The sequence below is a fragment of the Fragaria vesca genome, linkage group LG5, assembly GCF_000184155.1.
Source record: "Fragaria vesca subsp. vesca linkage group LG5, FraVesHawaii_1.0, whole genome shotgun sequence".
NCBI lineage: Eukaryota > Viridiplantae > Streptophyta > Magnoliopsida > Rosales > Rosaceae > Fragaria > Fragaria vesca.
This window is the reverse complement of record NC_020495.1, coordinates 559,559-579,558: the sequence shown is the minus strand read 5'-3', so window position 1 is coordinate 579,558 and position 20,000 is coordinate 559,559. Positions and strand designations below refer to the sequence as shown.

At 39.2% G+C, this 20,000-nt stretch overlaps 4 protein-coding genes across 4 annotated transcripts; 2 read left to right on the top strand and 2 right to left on the bottom strand.

Annotated features, from left to right (window-relative positions):
- Window positions 1–1,176: 1,176 nt before the first annotated feature.
- On the top strand, window positions 1,177–3,262 carry LOC101314094 (guard cell S-type anion channel SLAC1-like). The gene is made up of 3 exons (XM_004300681.1): window positions 1,177–1,710; window positions 1,993–2,798; window positions 2,905–3,262. Exons 1-3 carry the CDS (start codon window positions 1,177–1,179, stop codon window positions 3,260–3,262), a joined length of 1,698 nt encoding a protein of 565 aa, XP_004300729.1.
- A 279-nt stretch (window positions 3,263–3,541) lies between these two features.
- On the bottom strand, window positions 3,542–7,842 carry LOC101313808. Its single transcript, XM_004300680.1, has 18 exons — window positions 7,671–7,842; window positions 7,126–7,281; window positions 6,970–7,044; window positions 6,561–6,696; window positions 6,292–6,400; window positions 5,928–5,981; window positions 5,718–5,815; window positions 5,564–5,639; window positions 5,419–5,481; window positions 5,189–5,275; window positions 5,040–5,098; window positions 4,842–4,920; window positions 4,692–4,757; window positions 4,528–4,590; window positions 4,303–4,380; window positions 4,141–4,185; window positions 3,927–4,024; window positions 3,542–3,839 (listed from the first exon to the last, which is right to left on the bottom strand). Exons 1-18 carry the CDS (start codon window positions 7,840–7,842, stop codon window positions 3,821–3,823), a joined length of 1,533 nt encoding a protein of 510 aa, XP_004300728.1. The 3' UTR covers window positions 3,542–3,820.
- A 5,046-nt stretch (window positions 7,843–12,888) lies between these two features.
- On the top strand, window positions 12,889–15,915 carry LOC101307115 (probable aminotransferase ACS10-like). Its single transcript, XM_004298668.1, has 4 exons — window positions 12,889–13,600; window positions 13,715–13,843; window positions 14,610–14,770; window positions 14,865–15,915. Exons 1-4 carry the CDS (start codon window positions 13,139–13,141, stop codon window positions 15,718–15,720), a joined length of 1,608 nt encoding a protein of 535 aa, XP_004298716.1. The 5' UTR covers window positions 12,889–13,138; the 3' UTR covers window positions 15,721–15,915.
- Window positions 15,916–16,350: 435 nt separating this feature from the next.
- LOC101306817 (probable LRR receptor-like serine/threonine-protein kinase At1g12460-like) lies at window positions 16,351–19,196 on the bottom strand. The gene is made up of 2 exons (XM_004298667.1): window positions 18,028–19,196; window positions 16,351–17,935 (listed from the first exon to the last, which is right to left on the bottom strand). The coding sequence occupies exons 1-2, from the start codon at window positions 19,194–19,196 to the stop codon at window positions 16,447–16,449; spliced, it is 2,658 nt and encodes an 885-aa protein (XP_004298715.1). The 3' UTR covers window positions 16,351–16,446.
- Window positions 19,197–20,000: the final 804 nt, after the last annotated feature.

Sequence of the window (20,000 nt, the reverse complement as noted above, 5' to 3'; positions counted from 1 at the left end):
GAAGAATGAAAGTTTTACTTACGAATAGTGTCACCAACAGCGAATTGTTTTCCCTTGGTCCAAGCATCATAGTCAATCATGTATGCCCAACCATCCTTGTCACCAACAGTATACTGCTTGGCCAAAACCAAAGGGACGAAAATGGCTAGAACTGCAAAGATAATAGAGAGCTGGGAAGAGGCCATTGAGTTCAATTTGTTTGCTTTGCTGCAAAAATAGATGTTGGTCTCTTTGATGATGACTTGAACATTTTGACTCATTTATAGGGGAATTAGAGGCCATCTTTCCTAACTAATTCAGCTTTTTTTGCTAGTTTTCTATATTTACTTGAGGTAATTGGTTTCCACTAATTAAGATAGCAAGTAATGATTGATCTCAATACGATATTCTATATGTAATACCTGAAGTGTTGTGTATCCTTTCTATTTTCATGATCGGCCAAAACAACCCCAATGTTTCTGATAGACATTGCTAATTTTATGTTTAGCATGCATTGTCCCAAGGATACAAGTTATAGAACACAGAACAGGAAATGTTCCAGTATATGCCAATAAAGCCAATTTTAGGAAAGGAAATATACATACAATAACTCCCTGACATATATTTTGGTTTTTTGGGATATGCTTTTGTCTACAAATTAGGAAAGGAAAATATACATACAATAACTCCCTGACATATATTTTGGTTTTTTGGGATATGCTTTTGTCTAAAAAAAATTGTCTACTTTGTAGACAAAATCATGAACTGCGTGATGTAGCAAATATATCTAAGTTATAAGATTAAAAAAACTACAACATAGTAAGTTCAAGCCACATGAAACTATTGAAACCTATTATCTGTTGCATATGTATTTCATAGTACTTAGTGGCCTCAATCTCTAAAATCATGATCTTAAGCCGCCACAAACACAAAACTGATCTTCTCGATCTCACGGGATATATATCTTGACAATTGACAAACCCACTTTTTTCTGAAGAAAAGTATTGCCTCCCATGCATACTCCAACCACCACCATGGTGCATAACACACCACGTACCTCTAGTTTTCCAACTTTCTGTGAACACACCTCAGAAAGCTCACAAGGAAGTGAAGGAACAAGCATACATGTAACAAAATATCATCCATAAAGGACCTCTGAGACTGGAAAGACTAGCCAAATAACCACACTGAACCAACATGGATAAACGAAATACTGCTCCATGTTTTCTTGATACTCATCTTGTTGATATCCATGAAGTCCTACCAGAAGAGGAAGAAGAAGAGGGAATTACCAAAGAGGAAAATGGAGAGGTAGAGAAGCGCTTTAACAAACCCTTTGAACTTAGAGAGATGAAGAGTACTACTAGTCAAAGGAGTAAGATCAATCGGCAGGTTTCTCTAGAGACTGGTTTTTCAGTGCTTCGTAAAGAGTCGAAGAAGGGTAAAGATGAGAGCGGTGGTGTTAATCTTCCCAGAAGTGGAAGGAGTTTTGGAGGTTTCGATTCCCTTAATAGGTTTGGAATGGAAGGAAGGAAAGGAGACTTCAGTATCTTCAAGACCAGATCATCAAGCCTCAGTAAGCAAAACTCTTTGTTGCCATCAAGAAAGGAAAGATCAGAGATGGAGTCTCAGAAGACTGATGGAGCAGGACTGGATGAGTCTGTTGATACAAGTGTTCCTGCTGGCAGATACTTTGCTGCACTTAGAGGGCCTGAACTTGACCAAGTCAAGGTTAGCATCATAACCATTTCAAGTTTATTGCGATAGCTTATTGTTCTAGATTAATATTTCTTCTTTATCTGACCTGTTATATAGTCATGATGTTAATGAGATTTCATCTTCTGAACTATATTTAAATTTTAATCGTTCATAAGAATCAACTAGACTCAATTCATATTAGAGTACTGTAAAAGATATACATCAGTGAGCATCAATAACATGTACAAAATGAATGTAAAAGCCTAACCAAGAATCTATATTTAGTTATTTACAATGATAATGAGGGTTGTGCAGGATGATGAGGATATTCTCCTCCCAAAAGATGAGCAATGGCCCTTTCTCCTCAGATTTCCAATTGGATGCTTTGGTATTTGTCTTGGCCTTAGCAGCCAAGCAGTTTTATGGCGTGCTCTCGCGACAAGCTCAGCCACCGAGTTTCTCCACATCCCACTCTTCATAAACCTTGCCCTCTGGCTTTTAGCAGTAGCAGTCCTATTTTGTGTCTCCCTGACCTATATGCTCAAAATTATCTTCTACTGTGAAGCAGTCAAAAGAGAGTACTTCCACCCTGTGAGAGTCAACTTCTTTTTTGCTCCTTGGGTTGTATGCATGTTCTTAGCCCTTGGTGCACCACCAACTTTGTTTCCTAATAAACTCCAACCTGCAATTTGGTGCACCTTCATGTTACCCTACTTTCTTCTGGAACTTAAAATCTATGGACAGTGGCTTTCGGGTGGGAAGAGGCGTCTCTGTAAGGTGGCAAATCCATCTTCTCATCTCTCAGTGGTTGGAAACTTTGTTGGGGCAATTTTGGCTGCCAAGGTGGGGTGGAAGGAGCCTGCAAAGTTCTTGTGGGCAGTAGGCTTTGCACATTACTATGTGGTTTTTGTTACTTTGTATCAGAGATTACCAACAAGTGAAGCATTGCCTAGGGAGCTTCATCCAGTGTATTCCATGTTCATTGCCGCCCCATCAGCCGCAAGTATGGCTTGGCAGAACATTTATGGTGAATTCGATGGAGTGTCAAGGACCTGCTACTTCATTGCATTTTTTCTATATCTTTCACTGGTTGTGAGGATCAAATTCTTCACAGGGTTTAGGTGAGCTTGCTACTCCTTTAGGGCAATAGCATGCAGTAAAGATATATGTTTAGTATTTCATGAACTGTTCATTTACTGATTAGCATAACTGCGTATACTGGTGTAGATTTTCGGTGGCTTGGTGGGCATACACCTTCCCAACGACAACATTCGCAGTTGCCACCATTAGGTATGCAGAAGAAGTACCGTCAATTCTAACCAAGGGCCTCGCAGTTACTCTTTCTTTCATGTCATCAACAACAGTGTCTGTACTGTTTGTATCCACTCTTCTTCATGCCTTTGTCTGGCGCACCTTGTTTCCGAATGATCTTGCCATAGCCATAACAAAGAGAAGACTTGGGAAGGCGAAGAAACCCTTCAAAAAAGCCTATGATATAAAGCGCTGGACAAAGCAGGCTCTAACCAAGAACAATTTAGCAGCAAAGGTTTCCAATGGAGGGAAAGAAGACAGCTTCTATCCATAGAAGCAGGCAAGGGAACACTCCCAAAAGTGCTACGATCACATTACTTGACGACCAATTGATATGAAACTTGTACTCGAACTAGTAAAGATATAAGCCACAGCAACCTGGTCCTTGTCAGATTGAATTTTGCAAGGCCGTATCAGTACTTTAAATGGCAATTACATTATAAGAAAATGCTGTAACAGTTTGTTCACAACATCACCCTATTGAGCACATAATTGCACTGTGTATATTTTTCCCCTCGACTAATCACAATTACCTGTGTTGAATACTATCAAAAAGACAGAGATGTAAGAGGTGGCCTTAGAAGCTAGCTGTACAACACCGGCCTATAGAGATGTTTATTGGAGAACTAAAATCTACAAATTGGTGAGAGGCAAAAGCTGGTTTGGCATGTCTGGAACTGTTTAGTGTTTTTACCATGGCTTCCATCTTCACCAAAAGTGTTTCACGGTCTTTTGAAGCATTGTTGAGCAATTACCAAAGAGAGATCTATTTGAGCATCCATCACTTTGATAGCATGTCCCTTTCAAGAACATTGTGCAATTTTTTTTACCTCTAGCGGACTCCCAGACTCCTGCAGCAATTTCAGGGGGAAACAATTGAATCAGTAAAAATAAATATAAAATGAAATAACTAGCAATTGTTTATGTAGCTGTCACACCTCATCCTTGATTTGTTATCCACATCACTGACGGGCCTGGCACCTCCAAACAAAGCCTGCTTGCCACCAAACAAAGAAGGTTTCTCTTTGACCATTATCTATAAGATGTGAAATTATAGAGAGCATATGAGAGAAGAGAAGCACTACTTGCTACAAACAGTCATTATCCAGAGGAAATGAGAAACAAAATAAATCTTTTCAAGACGTAACTTACCTTATTTTCTGGTTGGAAATTATTCGCTCTATTTTCTTTTGAGTCCTTATGCCAAGAAAAAGAAAAACAAACTAACTCAGTATCTTGGGAAAGTGAAATCTGAAAAATCAACAATATTTATGATGTTCATGGAATTATAAAGGCAAGGGGAACAAGGATAACCTTCATTGATACAGATGCTGGCTGAGGTAATTTAAACCGAGATCCATTATTCGGCTGGAGTTCAGATGTTAACGAGAGCTAGCGTTCAAAAGAAGAACAAATAAGAATGGCAAGTAAATGAATTATGCAATATAATAATGACGCTTACAACAGAAGGAAACAATGACAGAAAACAAATTAATGGTACAATTACACACAGAACTTCATAAACTTGTGAATGCCTACCTTACTGAAAAGATCAGTTGGCGGAATCTGCTGAGTTCTCCTCTCTGTTTGAAAATTAAATTCCTATACAGAAATCAAAGCCAGCTCTTAGATGAGATTATCTGCCAACTGAAAGTCTAATGATTAATAATTAAATGAAATTGAAAATAATGTAAATTACCTACCATTGGTACAGTGGTTTCTCTTTTGCTATTCCAGAAAACACCAATATCCCCTTTGCTAGAAAAGATCTGCACTCAAAATGAAACATCTTTGTCATCTCCTTGCATGAATTTTAAGTAAATGATATACATAAATGAGTCATATAACATTACCTTTTTATTAAGAGGACGAGCTTTAAATTTTGGTATTACATCACTTCCATCCTGCTTAGGACCATCCAATTTACTTGGCCTAAAGAAGGTAGATAAATCCAGTAAGTACTATGTCTGAAATATAATATCGGCAAAATGTAAAGTGAGCATTCCTTTTTATCATTATCACATAAGGCCCAAAGCTCTTTCTCCTATTACCTTCTGGGTTCTCCATTTCCATTTCCTGCAAAAGTGGAAGCACTAGGTTTGTCCAACACCTGCGAAACGTACAATACTAATCACTTCTCCACCAAAAGATAGTGGGCACGAGGTTGGAGGGATAACTTTGCAATTGATTTAGGGAAAACCTTGTCTTGACCATTGAAATGGTGTGAGGATGATGGAACAGTAGATGTATGTTGCATAGCTCTTTCCATTGTCTTCAGGTGAAATTCCTAAGAGGCAATGTAAGAAAGGGTCTGTGAGCCGCAAAAAGTTTTAAAGACACTTTTTGAAAAAGAAATGTGACTACAGTTCATTTTGAGGATGCATAGGATAACATTTCATGAATATGAAGCATATTATATACCAGACTTACATGAAATTCTGGCAACTTTGGAGTGCTCCTCTTTGAGAGTGGCAGTGAAGGAGCCTCAAAAATCTGCAGTATACAAAAACTTGAGGGAAGAGCATCACAAAGCAAACCAATTCAAACTCATGCTTAACAAAGTTTAAGTACCAACTTTTTTGTTCAATGGACGGGCTTTGAATTTTCGAGGAGCTGGTGGCACTTGTTCCGACACTAATCCATTCTTAGGCCTGAAATATATACATTATAGCTTCCTCAATACTAGTTACCAAAACAATGTCCTTTCTGTGCTCATAGAAAAAACTCACCTTATTCTTTGCGCCCTATATGTCGTTTCAAAGTCAGGCTCTATTGGAATAGTAAGTTTCAACTTGGCATGTGTAGAGGTCTTATCAAAATTTTCAACCTGCAGACCATCCAGATGCATATATTCAGGAGTTGCACAGATTGAAAAATCAATTGGAAAAACAAAATATATAGGTGTAGCAAATCCAAGCATCATGCAGTAGTTTTCATACCCTTTTAGGTACCTTGTGGATGAAATTAGTTTGCTGCATTGCATCAGTAGTAACCTGTCATAAAGAAAAAATTTGAGCATGGCCCCACCATATGATGAAAAATCACATAAGACCATAATAATAGTCAGCTCGGCAATCCTGCTCAGATCATAGGGACCTCTGGTTCAAGGACTTACTATTTATATTCTATTCAGGTTTACATGCATACAAACTTACTCACTGTTTAACTACGTATCTCATTAAATTTAATGAAAAAGCACAATTATCATGCAGTAAATTCTGGCTCAAGACTATATCAGACAATATTCTAGCCTAAAAAACACTTATCAAAATTACTTATAATGCAGTTATATAGCTTCTGTACCTTATGCAAGTGACCTCCCTCTAACTTCTGCCTTTTGGTAGCTTGAGTTTCAACTCCAGAAGAACTACATAAGCTCTTCTCACTGTTTTGAACATGTAGTGTCTGAAATCTAACCGAAAAAGGTAATAAAACACCAAAAGGAAAGAAATGGGATCAGTGATGGATCTAAAGTTAGTTATGGTATGAAATCGTGAAAGGACCATGAACACTTACAAACACATAATATCAAAAATAAACAAGATCAAGAAGCAGAAGATTCTGAGAATCACCTGGAACCACCCATCTGACGAGGGCGATTTTGCTTAGCAAGTTGACTTGCTGTAGGTTTCATCAAAGTCGATTTCCTGGGGAAAGATGGCTTTACTGAAGAGTTATGTTGACCTTTTGAATGATTGAATATCAACCCTGCAAAATGAAAACATAAAGTAAATATACTTGTACCTTAATCATAATTCATGAGTAACAACTAACAAAACAAAATATACTTGAAACTTGAAAATTTCAACTGAGAGAAGATAAATGAAGCACTGAACAAACAGAATATGTAGAATGTCTTCACAATCACAAGTGAGAGGCCATAAGAACATATGGTCGATAACATGCCCTTACTTCATTATGAAACCATCAGACAAGTCCATTTTAGCACAAAATTAGTGGCCAAGGTATCAAACTGGTTACCTGTACCCGCTCCATGCGGTTGATTTAGAACTCTTTGTAAATTTCCAAAGATCCCTGTATTCGTCCCTCCACAATCTACAACACAGCAAACAGTACATTTTTAAAACTTGAAATTCAGTCACTCACAACTAAAAACAAGCTCAATCACATTCCCACCTCTGCCATTTACATCCATTGCACACGATTCTTGGCCCGTACCGGTATTACATCCAACGCCATTTGTACTCTCCAAATCTTTCGATGATGATTTCGGAGAGGTGTTCACATTTCCCAGGAGAATGTCCCCTCCTAGTAACAACTTTGTCACTACAGCTGAAACCAACCAACAACAGCCTTTCAAATCATTTTTCCTTTTACATAATAACATCCAAAACTCCATAAAATCTCCAAAATTTCACAGAAATTAAAGATTACTGCTTTGATTAAGAAAATGCATCACCAAGTATAATTTTCCTAATTTAAAAAAAACAAATAAAATTAAAAATTGAACACAAAGAAACTAAAGAATTTGTATTTGAGCAAAGAAGAACGCTAGGGTTTCAAAATGATCGGAAAAAAAAATCGATAAAACCGAGCTCACTGTAGCTCAGCTCAATCAAACTTAACCGTTGAGAATCAGAGAAATACAAAACGCACCAAAACGGCGTCGTTTGAGCTACACACACACAGAGAGAGAGAGAGAGAGAGAGAGAGAGGCTTACGAGACGGAGGATAGGTCTTGGCGGACTCGAACCAGAGCTCAGCACGGCGGGCCTCCACCGGCGTCTCCTCCCGGCTGAAATCAAAGAACCTCGCCGCGTCAAACTCGTAGTCAATGTCCACCTCGTGCGCCGTAAACACTTGCTCCTCCTCCACCTCCATATCCTCCTCCATTTCTCGCCGGAGCTCCGAACCCGGCCCGTTTTAGAATCTTGATTCCGAGTGTAACCGAAATTGGATTTTATATTGTTTTTCAAGGTACTAATCCACTTTAAAGTAGCAAGCAGGAGCGTTGGGGCTTTGGACTTGCCAGGTTTTCCTTTTTGGATTTTTGCGTTATAAATTTTGAATTCTTTGGGGTAGAAACAAAAACAAAAACAAAATATGTATCTGTGATATTTCTTGTTTCCGAAACTGCCCCCCGGGGGGTTCTGGGTGGTTTTGAAATTCGTACGGGGTGAAGTGTCATTTCAACTCGGGGGGAGGGGGGTTTATGGGACTGCGGGCTGAGTTTCGGGTGGCGAGTATCGTGTCTGCTGTGTGTCTAACGACTCTGAAATTCCGGCGGGTGTTCGGGTTTTACCCTTGGGGTTTTCGGCGAATTACGAGATTGACACTAACGGTTGGGTTTTGTGGGGCCCACTCCTAGGGGAGATTTGAAATATGGGGAGGGGTGTCCTAGAAGTTGGTGATATTTGCAATTTTAACCCCGCGGCGACTTTTTTCGTTTAATCAAGGACAAAGCGAGCTCGACCAAGAAGGAGAATAATTTACAGGAGCCGTAAATACTGTAAAAAGTTGAAAAACTAGGTTAAAACCAGAAATGAGCATTGCGAGCACGAGGATGAGCTATCTCGATCATCCTCGGAGCTCTGATATCCCCGATCATCACCACAGTTACAAATCATCGTTGTCAGCAGTTTACACTATTCGAAAACGAGATTCACTCTTGGTTTCATAATTATCATAATAATTTACATGACAAAACAAGGAGTTTTGTATTATTGTGATATTGGTTTATTGTTTTCACTAGTCATTGGATGTCAAGATGAACATTATTTTGAAATTATTTAGTGAGAAGGACATGTACCTAATGGGGAACTTATATAAGAATAAATAGACAATTATATATGGTGATTATGATAGTTGCCTTTCACAATGACAGCAATAGATCTCCTTGTCAAAAAGGACATCATAAATGTCGACTTTTTGGTACTTCTGAAGCGTTCATGCAATCCTAGTCATCTTGATCCTTAATGAGGAAAAGAAATCATAACAAAGTGGTTTGTAGGTCCAATATCCCACTAAAGGTACTGTTACTGGTTTTGGATTTTTCTTTAACCCCTCCAATGCATTAGAACATGACAGTAAACAGAAAAAATTGGAAAAAAACAAGTTACAAATTATTGAATCAATGAATTTCATTCTTAGTTTGATTTGTATATAAACTATGAATGTGTTACTGTAAATTGATCTGTTGTTTCAAGAAATTTGAAATTTTAGGTCCACTGTAGATTCCTTGAGGGATACAATGATGTGGGTTTCTGCCTGTCAATTTGCTATTGTTTTTAGGGCAAATGTGATTGAATGAGAAGAGTACTGGTAGCTCAAATACCTGCACATAGAACAGAATGTATAAATGACCATTGATTGATATAGTTACTTTTAGTCATATATTCACTGTGGTATATGTGTATGTCTCTCACATTGGATACCTTTCCCAGCTTCCATCACCTACCGACATGTACTGAGACCAGGGACATAGGGTCCTTAAGATCATCAGTTCATTTATCATCATCAACCAACTCAGAAGATGAACTCTCGATCATAGTCCCGGTGAACAGTATTTCTTGTTGGATAGACATTGAGGTCATCTTTTCGCAACCAGTAATGAACTCAGAAAATCTTTCTAAAACTTTTAGTTCATTATTTTGAATTCCAGCAGTGTTTCAAATTTCTATAATGCATTGTGATTGTAAACAAACACGTAGATTATATTGCTGTGTTTAGGAAGTGTTAGTTTTGTTATCTCTCGATGGTGTTGAGATGCACAATACGTTGTGATTTCGATTTAATTTCTTAAATCTTAACTCAAACTTTTAATCAGAAGTATGATTAGAGAGGGATTTCACTGACATTATTCGACTCATCAAGATCGATCAGCCCTATCTCCCCCTCACACATAGAGGAACTGTTGTACTCATTGCAGCTGGGAATAATGTATTATGAGTTTATGCAAGCTAATATATAGTAAATCTGCGGATATTCCTGTAATCCTGTATCATTTGACCCAAGAAAACAAAAGCAAAAGCCTTTTACTAATAAGGTGGAAACTTCCATGTTGTCAAGCTTCATGATGGAACACACTCAAATCTTGTACTGATAAGATGGAAACCCTCCATAGTCCATACTGCAATATTGTCAAGCTTCGTAATGTTCAATCGACAACACCTTCAAAGTCATGTCTATGCAAGATGTGACTTAACTGTTCTGTATATTTGAACTGTCAATTTTTTCGATACGCATCAAACCAGATGCAAAAGTACAGCAAATACCATGGTATAGTTGTTTTTTGTAGCTAGGAAACAAGTGCTGTAACGCATACAAATCTCTATATGGGCTGGTCCATCATTTACCGAATAAAACTTTGGGCCAAGCTATATTGTTGGAAATAGATTTGGAAACCCAATTCGGCAAGTCCTATACAGTAGACCTTTTCTTTAGTTTATTTTCCTTTTCAACCTTCCAGTTGAAGCAAGAGCTAGGTTTTGGTAAACTGAGCTCACTTCCTCCTTTGCCCTTTGATTGTTGAATCGTTCAGACTGTATAGAAGCTGCAAGTGCATGCGTCTAGGAAATAACAAGAGGACTGTTTTGCTGCTGATGGAGTTGTACTTGCTGAAATTGGAATCCCTCCCACAACTAAATGTTTCGTCCACAAGAGTGCAAGATTCATAGTCCGAAATAGCACTTTCAAGTTTTTGCTAGTCATTACATACCTACCTTACATTCCTCCTCTAGATTGGTTAGTTTAATTTCTATACAAACCTTCAGGCTTCAGCGTAGACCAGAGCCACCAGACCTTCCTGCTGTACGTATGAAACAAGTAGTGGTGGATGATCCGAAGGTGATCGACCAAAAATCAGTAGAGTAGACAGGCCAATTTTTCTGAGACAAGTTGCAATCGGATGCACATAGAGCCAATATAAAGCGACAGCTATGACAAGAGGCCAACCTGTGAGAATTTGCGACCCATATATGTTCTAGCTCCAACCAGCTGACTAAACCCACAAAATCAAGGTCTTTTTTTGTTTTTACATGTTACAAGATACGTGAACAGCTAGGTTTTTCACTCCAGGCCTCAAACATCAACATCGATCACCCACCAAAACCTCAGCTATATATCCATCCATGCATGGATCCCTTCTCTCCCTCATTTACATAAAAACACATACATAATATCTTTAGAAATTACATGATGAAAGAAAACAAAAAACACTTGGCCATGGAAACAAAACAAAAGTGAGCACAACTTGCTCATTTGCTCGCAGAGAAAAGAAAGCGTACACACAACTTACTGCATCGTCTTCTGTATATCTTGTGTTTGTCTCTTGAATTCCAGAGATTTATGCATGGGATGTTAGTGATTGTTTTGAAGATGTATAGGATCACGAGCCACCTTGAGAAGTATCAGCATCAACTCATCAATAATTTGCGTAGAGATTGTGTAAAGCTAATTGCGTGCTCCAAGATATACCGCGACGTTGATGCAATCAACCTTGTGCAGATAACCATTCTTTGAAACTAATTGGATTGGATTGCTAGCTTACACACTTTACCTGCGTTGACTTATATATAAATCCCAATTTTACACTCAATGCCAAATAAAATTTATGAATATATGATTTTTTTTTTGTTAAATGAAAACAGAGATAATTGATTGAGATTAATTTTGAAGTACTAGGATCAAATTATGTAATTTGTACCCTTCTTCCTTGATAAAAAATGACATGGTCCAGACTAAAAGAGTGTTTTATACTTGTGAAGAAAGAGAACAAAAGCTAAAAGCTTGTAATAGTGACAATTCGATCATGGCATTCACAGGAGACTAACAGCAGCTGGGGCACCATAGGCAAATGTTCATAATTCATTGATGCCTTGATGGGTTTTGGCTTTGCAGATTGTGGTGTACGATGGACATTGGACAAGGGAAGGGACAAGAAATGCAAAGCTTGTTTTCTAGTGGGAGTATAATGAGTAAGAAAGAAAGCAAGACTAAATTATGACTTGCATTATGAGTATCCTCAATTATTGGGTTTGTTGATTCCACTAGCTTTGCTTGTGTGGAGATTCCTACCCTCCTTGGGATTTCAAATGCAGGGAGAACCGTACAATATTGTCAGATATAAACAAAGTCTTTGTTTGCTATGATACTCGGGGGGAATATGATTAACTACACTGCTATGATGTGGATGGAATGATCATAGAACCCTAAACGAAAATTTGTATCTAAAATCACCAAAAATGAACGATGAAGCTATGAAGAGCAAAATGTGGAGAAAATGGGGGTCTAACTGTACAGGCAACCAACCAGTTTATTGTTTAGAGAAAAGCTATTTGAAAAGATAGTTCTAGGTCTGGATCATCAATGAATCTGGTGATCGAGCACATGATCTTCAGATTCAGACTAGCTATTAGTCTTCCTCACGGTTTTTAACTTTGTTAACTCACTAACTCGTCATTTCTTTCACTTTCATTTGTTTTTATATTCATTATTATGAATTTATGATCTAAACTTAAATAAGCTTCTTTTATTTTATCGTGGGTGAGATAATGAGTCATATCAGTTGAGTTAGGTAGTGAGTAACATGCACACTTACTCGGTTCATATTTGGATCACAATAAAGTCAAGTTAATCCCCTGCTATAAGCATGAACTGAAATGCTTCTAAAACCTGCTGACCACAAGTTGGTCGGAGTTATGATTTGAATCATATTTACACCATCAAACACAAACAACAATTGAATCTTCAAATCGAATTACTAAATTCAAATTTCACTGCCCACGCTGAATCCAGATCTAAAACAACCTAAAAACCCAAAAACTTACAAACCTCGAAACAAAATGCTAGTACATGGTGAGCCAAACCTCAACCCCTTCCCATTAATAGTTGCCTCCCACAGCCAAAGCAAAACAAATGAAAATCACAATGGAATCTAAACCCAAAAAAGGGTTACATCAGTAAACTCAGCCATCAATCCCACCAAAACAAAAAATAAAAATAAAAATCCCAACGACTGGATCCAAATCCTCGCCTCAAACCGAGGGACGACGAAACGGCGCGCCCTTATCAAATTAAAAATCTTTAACCATTTTTTTCTCTGCTCACTAAAACTCACTCTCTCATTTTCTTCGTCTTCTTCTTCATCGTACTCTCCGACGTGACCCGACCCGGCCCGGATGTCTCCAACATGACCCGGACCCGAACCCGCTTCGACGACGACCGGAGACCCACCACCGGAGGAGGAGGAGGCACCGCCATGAGAGTTATCGTCCCTCTACAAGGCGTCGTTCAAGGCCGAGGAGGACTCGTTCTGGGCTCGGTGATACCATGCGCGCTCTTCTATTTTCTTCAGCTTTATCTGAAACGGCACCGTTCCAGCTCCAACCCGCCGACTCCGCCGCCTTCTCCGGACCCGGAGTCGAACCACCACCACCCGGGGGTTGAAGTTACGGTCTTGCCCCGGTCGCTGTCGCGGTCGCATCTCTCGCCGAGGAACCCGGGCCCTGTTTATGTGTCTGGTCGGGCCAACTCGGTTGTGAGAGGCGGCGAGCCGCCGTATTACGTCGGGTTGAGGAAGGTGGCGGAGGATCCGTATGACGAGTTGGGTAACCCGGGTGGGGTTATTCAGCTGGGTTTGGATGAAAACAAGGTGGGTCGAGTTGGGTTTGGCTTGGTTTGCTTAAAGTTTAGAGCTTTATTTATTTTTCGAGCAAAAAAAAAATTGATTGTTTTTTTTTTTGCTGTTGAATTTTGATCGGTGTAGTTAGCTTTGGACTTGGTTCGAGATTGGCTAATGGAGAATGCGAAGGATGCGATACTGGGTGGTGAGGAGCTTGGTATTAGTGGGATTGCTTGTTACCAGCCTTTTGATGGCTTAATGGAGCTGAAACTGGTACTTCTTTTATTCTCTTGAAATCATTACTTTTGTGTTCTTTAGTGTTTGATTTGAATTGATGTTTAAAAGTGTGTTCCTTTTTTCGGTTATTATGGAAATCTTTTGAGCTTTTGAGCTTTTGAGCTTTGTAGTTTTGGAGAATATATGCTTCAAATTTTCTCTGTGTGTTTCTGTAAAGACTTGATTTTGGTGGATTGTGTACCTAACATTCAGAAGGATCTACTTTAGATGGAATTAAGCAACTGGGTGGCTGTAATGGCAGAGTCTCTTCTGAATACTTGATTTCGTATGATTGAAAGCGTTGAGCTTTTGGTGAATGGTGAATTATGGACCTAACTGTCAAGATATGTATAACTTTAGATGGATTTGGTTAATTTCGGGTTCTATCAAAATGGAAAAGTTTCGGAGAAGAGTGGTAAATGGTAATGTTTGCTAAGTGAATGGAAAATAATTACTGTTGAAGTTCATTGTGAATTAGTTTTGTCATTTACTAGCAGTGATTACTCGAGAGTGAGTGCATCTACTTTCTTTTTTTTTTGGATGTGATCTCAGCAATATACTCGATTTAAACTTTTAGGCAATGTGCTGGTTGAGTTTTGTGTTTATATGCATTGCCTGATTTACCTCTTTACTTTTTATGCTTATATAAAACATTGCCGTTGAGTACAATATAGCAGAACAGGGTGTTTGTTTTCTTTGTTAGATATATATTTTTGTACTGCATGGGTACTTGTGCGCTCTCTTAAGTTTTCTAGACCTACAGGCTGTGGCAGGATTCATGTCTAAAGCCATAGGAAATTCAGTTACCTACAACCCCTCTCAAATTGTACTGACAGCTGGAGCAACCCCTGCAATTGAGATTCTAAGCTTCTGCCTGGCAGACAGTGGAAACGCATTTCTTGTTCCGGCACCGTATTATCCTGGGTAATAAGTGATAACCGTCAACTGATTTACATTTCTGAAGAGTGTCCTTGGGTAGCTGACCTAAGAGAAACTGACTTTTGAACTTTATATGTAGTTTGGACAGAGATGTGAAGTGGCGAACTGGAGTGGAGATAATACCAGTTCCATGCCGCAGTGCGGACAAATTCAATATGAGTATATCTGCACTTGATCGAGCATTCAACCAGGCAAAGAAACGTGGTGTAAAAGTTCGTGGGATTATAATTTCTAATCCTTCAAACCCTGGTGGCGGTTTACTTACGCGTGATTCACTTTACAACCTTCTGGACTTTGTCCGAGAGAAGAACATTCATATAATCTCGAATGAATTGTTTGCTGGTTCCACATATGGAAATGAAGAGTTTGTCAGCATGGCAGAAATCGTTGATTTGGAAGATCTCGACCAGAACAGGGTGCATATAGTATATGGCCTATCTAAAGATCTCTCACTTCCAGGTTTCAGGGTGGGCGCCATCTACTCCTTCAACCAGAATGTGTTGACTGCCGCTAAAAGGTTGACAAGGTTCTCTTCTATCTCCGCCCCATCCCAACGGTTGCTTATCTCTATGCTTTCGGACACCAAATTTATTCACAAGTTCATCGAGATTAACAGAGAAAGGCTCCGAGGAATGTACCTTAAATTTGTGACAGGATTGAAGCAATTGGGCATTGAGTGCACCAAGAGCAATGGGGGTTTCTACTGTTGGGCTGACTTGAGTGGGTTAATCCGCTCATACAGTGAAAAAGGGGAGCTTGAGCTCTGGGATAGGTTGTTGAATGTAGGTAAGGTCAATGTAACTCCTGGATCTTCTTGTCATTGTATTGAACCGGGATGGTTTCGGTTTTGTTTTACGACGTTGACTGAAAAAGATATTCCTGTTGTTATGGCTCGAATTCGGAGTATTTCCGAATCATGTAAATCACACAGTTGAAATGTTCATTCATTCTATACAGGTTCAGGTTGCATACAAATTCTGAAAGGAAATAGCTTTTTCTGTAGCTTAAATTACACCAGTTTTTTTGTAGTTGAGGTTCACTATGAAGCATTGCAAATTCCTAACGACCAGGTCAAATCTGGAAGCTATAATATTTAGTTCTATTTGGACATGTACTGTGGCAACTTCTGGAGGTCTAGGTTTTAGTTTTGTGCCAATCTGCAATTGTCAATTAAATTTTTCCAGTAGGCTATAGCTCATGGCTGCATTCAAGGATGCAATTGTAAACAAAATATTCGTCATATGATTGAAATGAAATAAAATAAAGAACAGTCGACTCTGACACAAAGAAAAGATTCAGACTAAAAGAAAAAAGACAGAGAAAAGAGCACCTGGTTAAATGTTACCTGCTATAGTCATGTTCTCATGAATAAAGGATCCTAAAGATTTCAGTCAGTTGACTATCATACATTCATATTAAGATGGTGAAAGGGATGTTTTTATTTGCAGGACTCGGAAATATAAAAGCAATTTATTTGGGTAAATCTCAAATGATTACAAAAGAATTCTATTCTTTTTCCTATATGTAAAAGCCTTCTACCCCCCAACTGATCCGAGTCCCCTTCCATCTAAACACTATCACTGTGACCATCACTCTGGTAAAAAACGAATCATTGATCTGGAGCTGAATTAAGAATATAGTTTTGCAGTAGTCAAATGAAACTATGATGATTCTGAGCCATTTCTAATGGACTCAAGAACCTGAACAACTTCAGCCATGCTTGGTCTTCTTGAAGGGTGCTCAGATGTACAAATCAACCCCAACTTCATAACCTGAATCAGTTCATTCTCTACAAAACCCCTTAAGCTTCTGTCAAAACAATCTGAAGCAAAGCCACCCTCCAATAAACCCCTAACATATTCACACAAAACCACAACCTGATTCTCTGTTGGACTCTCTACTGGTTTTCTTCCTGTCACCAGCTCCAAAAGAATTACTCCAAAGCTATACACATCACATTTCTCACTTAGTCTTAGACTTTGAGCCAACTCTGGTGCAACATACCCTACGGCATTGTGGTATTTGGTTAAACCATGATTATCCAAAAGGGGAAGCAATTTTCCCAGTCCATAATCAGACAACTTGGCCTCATAGTTCTCATCTAAGAGTATGTTGGTGGATTTAATGTTGAGATGGAGAAGAGGAGGTCTACAGTCATGATGAAGGTAGGCAAGAGCTTTTGCTGTTCCAAGAGCAATCTTAAATCTCCGCGACCAATAGAGTTCACTATTTCCACTGCTAGTGCTTGTTCCAGGGTAATGAAGACCATGTAGATTGTCGTACAAGTTTCCGTTTGGGACAAACTCCGATAGCATCAACTGCATTGTTGAGGACCAGTAGTAACCTTGAAAGGCTACCAAGTTGGAATGTCGAAGATTCCCCAGTCGTCCAATTTCTTGCTCAAATTCTTCTTGGTTTCTGATCCTTCCCAGAGTCTCAAGCTTCTTCACTGCAATCGAGATGCCACCTTCAAACGTAGTTCTGTAGACAGTGCCAAGTGATCCACCACCTATTATACATTCTTTGTCAAGCAAAGCTTTTGTGCCTGATTCCCAGTCTTCATACCTTGAAGGCAAACTTTTGCTGAAGAGAACCAACTTCCCAATAATCACATTTGAATCAGTTGAACCAAGTGGTGTGCTCTCAATTACCATTGTCACATCATCTACCTTCTTTCTGCGAGCTATGATGTTCATTATGAATACTAGACAAACTCCAGCAAGAATCAGGGCAGCAGCAACAATTGCAATGATGGCAGACAATCGAAGAGCCTTCGGTTTCCTCGAAGTAGAAATCCCAGTACCATTACCATTTGCTGAGCAAGGCTGGTCCAGAGGGGAACCACAGAGATAAGGGTTGTTAATGAAAGCATAACGGCCGTACCCTTGGACTGTTGTGGGAATAATGCCTGACAGGTCATTGGAGGAGAGGTTAAAATAGGTCAAATTTGATAGATTTCCAAGAGAAGAAGGAATCAGCCCAGAAAGCAAATTTTGTGACAGATCCAGAAATTGTAATCTGGACAGGTTTCCAAGGTCTGGTGGGATGCTTCCATTGAGCTGGTTTTTATGCAGGTCAAGGATTTCAAGGTAAGTCATGTTGTAAAGCTTCTGAGGTATCTCTCCTCGTAAACCATTACCAGAGACATCCCTGCAGCAAGAATAAAGCAAGATACTTTTAGCTTGGACTCAAAGAAAGATGGATATAAATGTAAACAATCATGTTCTAGTATTTGGACTCACAGCTGTCGAAGAAACATGCAGTTGCTTATGTCATTGGGAATTTCACCGACAAGGTTGAGATTGTGCAAATCCAAGACCTGAAGCAGCTGAATGTTTGTCAATGTCTTTGGAATCGTCCCACTTAGTGAATTATTGCATAACTGAATCACCAAAAGCCTATCCAGATCCCCAAGCACCTCTGGGATGCTCCCACTCAATCTGTTAAACCCCAACTCCAAAACCTTGAGACTTCTACAGTTTTTAATGCTTAAAGGAACCTCTCCTTCCAACTCATTCCATGAAGCATCAAAATACTGCATTGTCTCACTACATGCTGTAATCTCTGGAATCTCCCCGTTAAACTCATTATGGGACACATTGAAATATGAAAGATTGCTCAATCCAACAATCCCAAATGGTGCTGCACCAGTAAACATATTGCTACCGAGATCCAGTAGTTTCAAGCTCTTACAAGCTGAAAGCTGCTGCACAACACTCCCAGATAACACATTGCTTCTCACTGACACATAATCTAACCTTGGAATATCACAAGTTCCTAGAGGAATGCCACCACTGAGGTTGTTGGAAGAGAAGTCAAACCCTTCAAGATTCAAGCAATTAGTCAATGATTCCGGAATTGAACCCAGAAGACTGTTATGTGACAAAGAAATGAACTTGGTTTTGTTGCAGTACTTAAATAAAGCTGATGGAATCTCCCCAGTAAAACCATTCCTTGACAAATCCAGAAGCCTAATGTTAGGCAAATCACCTATAAACTCTGGGATAAACCCAGATAACGCATTTGAGCTAACATTGATCTTCCACAATGTTTGAATGTCAGAATACTCTTGTGGTAAATTTCCCACAAACTTGTTCCCAAACAATGTCAAAACCCTCAATGATTTCAACCCGGCTAAAGCCGGAGACAACACTCCCCCTATGCTAGTATTCCAAAGAACTATCTTATCTACAAACCCATCAGCGTTACAGAGCACACCACTAAAATCTTGGCAAGGATTTCCACTAAGAACCCATGAGCCTAAGCTATTGTAAGGATCACTAGTTACATTTCCTTTAAATTGAAGCAGAATCTCTTTCTCAGTTACTGATGAAACAGCAATGATTCCAATATAGAAACAAAGAAAGCACAAAAGAGCATGAGAAAGAGGATAAGTATGAAGCTTTCTCATGCTAAACACAGTTAATGCTGGTTAAAAGGGACTCTACCCGTTTGGCATTATGGTAAATGGATCCGATTGAGATAAGATCCCAGTCCTCCAGCTACTCTGCTTCCATTGATCCCCTCATTTTTTTCACTATGAAAAAAAAATCTCCATCAGGATCATGACCAAACAGCAGCATTTTCACTTCTGAGTCTCACTGGAATTGCAGAAATTTCATAGCACTAGACCACACATTTGCACAGAGCTTCTGGGTCACTCACAAACAGTTAAAGATCCAAGCTTTATGAAATTTTGTGTTCCTGGATTGAACCCAAGTGCCAAAATTTGAGCTTTCAGATTGAAACAAATCTAAAGAGAGAGAATAGTGGAAGGCAGTGAGGTATGGGCTGACAAAAATGGTGGTCACTGGTCAGGAAATTGTAACTACTCTCTCTGGCCTGGCTTGGCTGTAAAGGAAGCAGGAGAGAGAGAGAGAGAGAGAGAGACCCAAAATTGATGTAACTGCTTATTATAGTACTCTGAGAACTGCTTAGTTTTGCCTCCACTAAGCTGAAATCGGATGCAAAAACCACGTGCATGCTACTTGTCTCTCGCTCTCTGTCTCTCTAATCTCCCATGTAAAAACACAAAGATAATGATGATAATGGTGAATTAGCAAAGAAGGAGAGAAAGAACAGTATCTGATGTTGGGTGTGTGTTTCTCTTTCAGAGCATTCATTCATCCTCACCAACCATGCCACCACTTCCCATCAGCACCATAATTACTGGACCAAGAAAATTAAATAAAAAGAGGCAGAGAAGAAGAAGAAG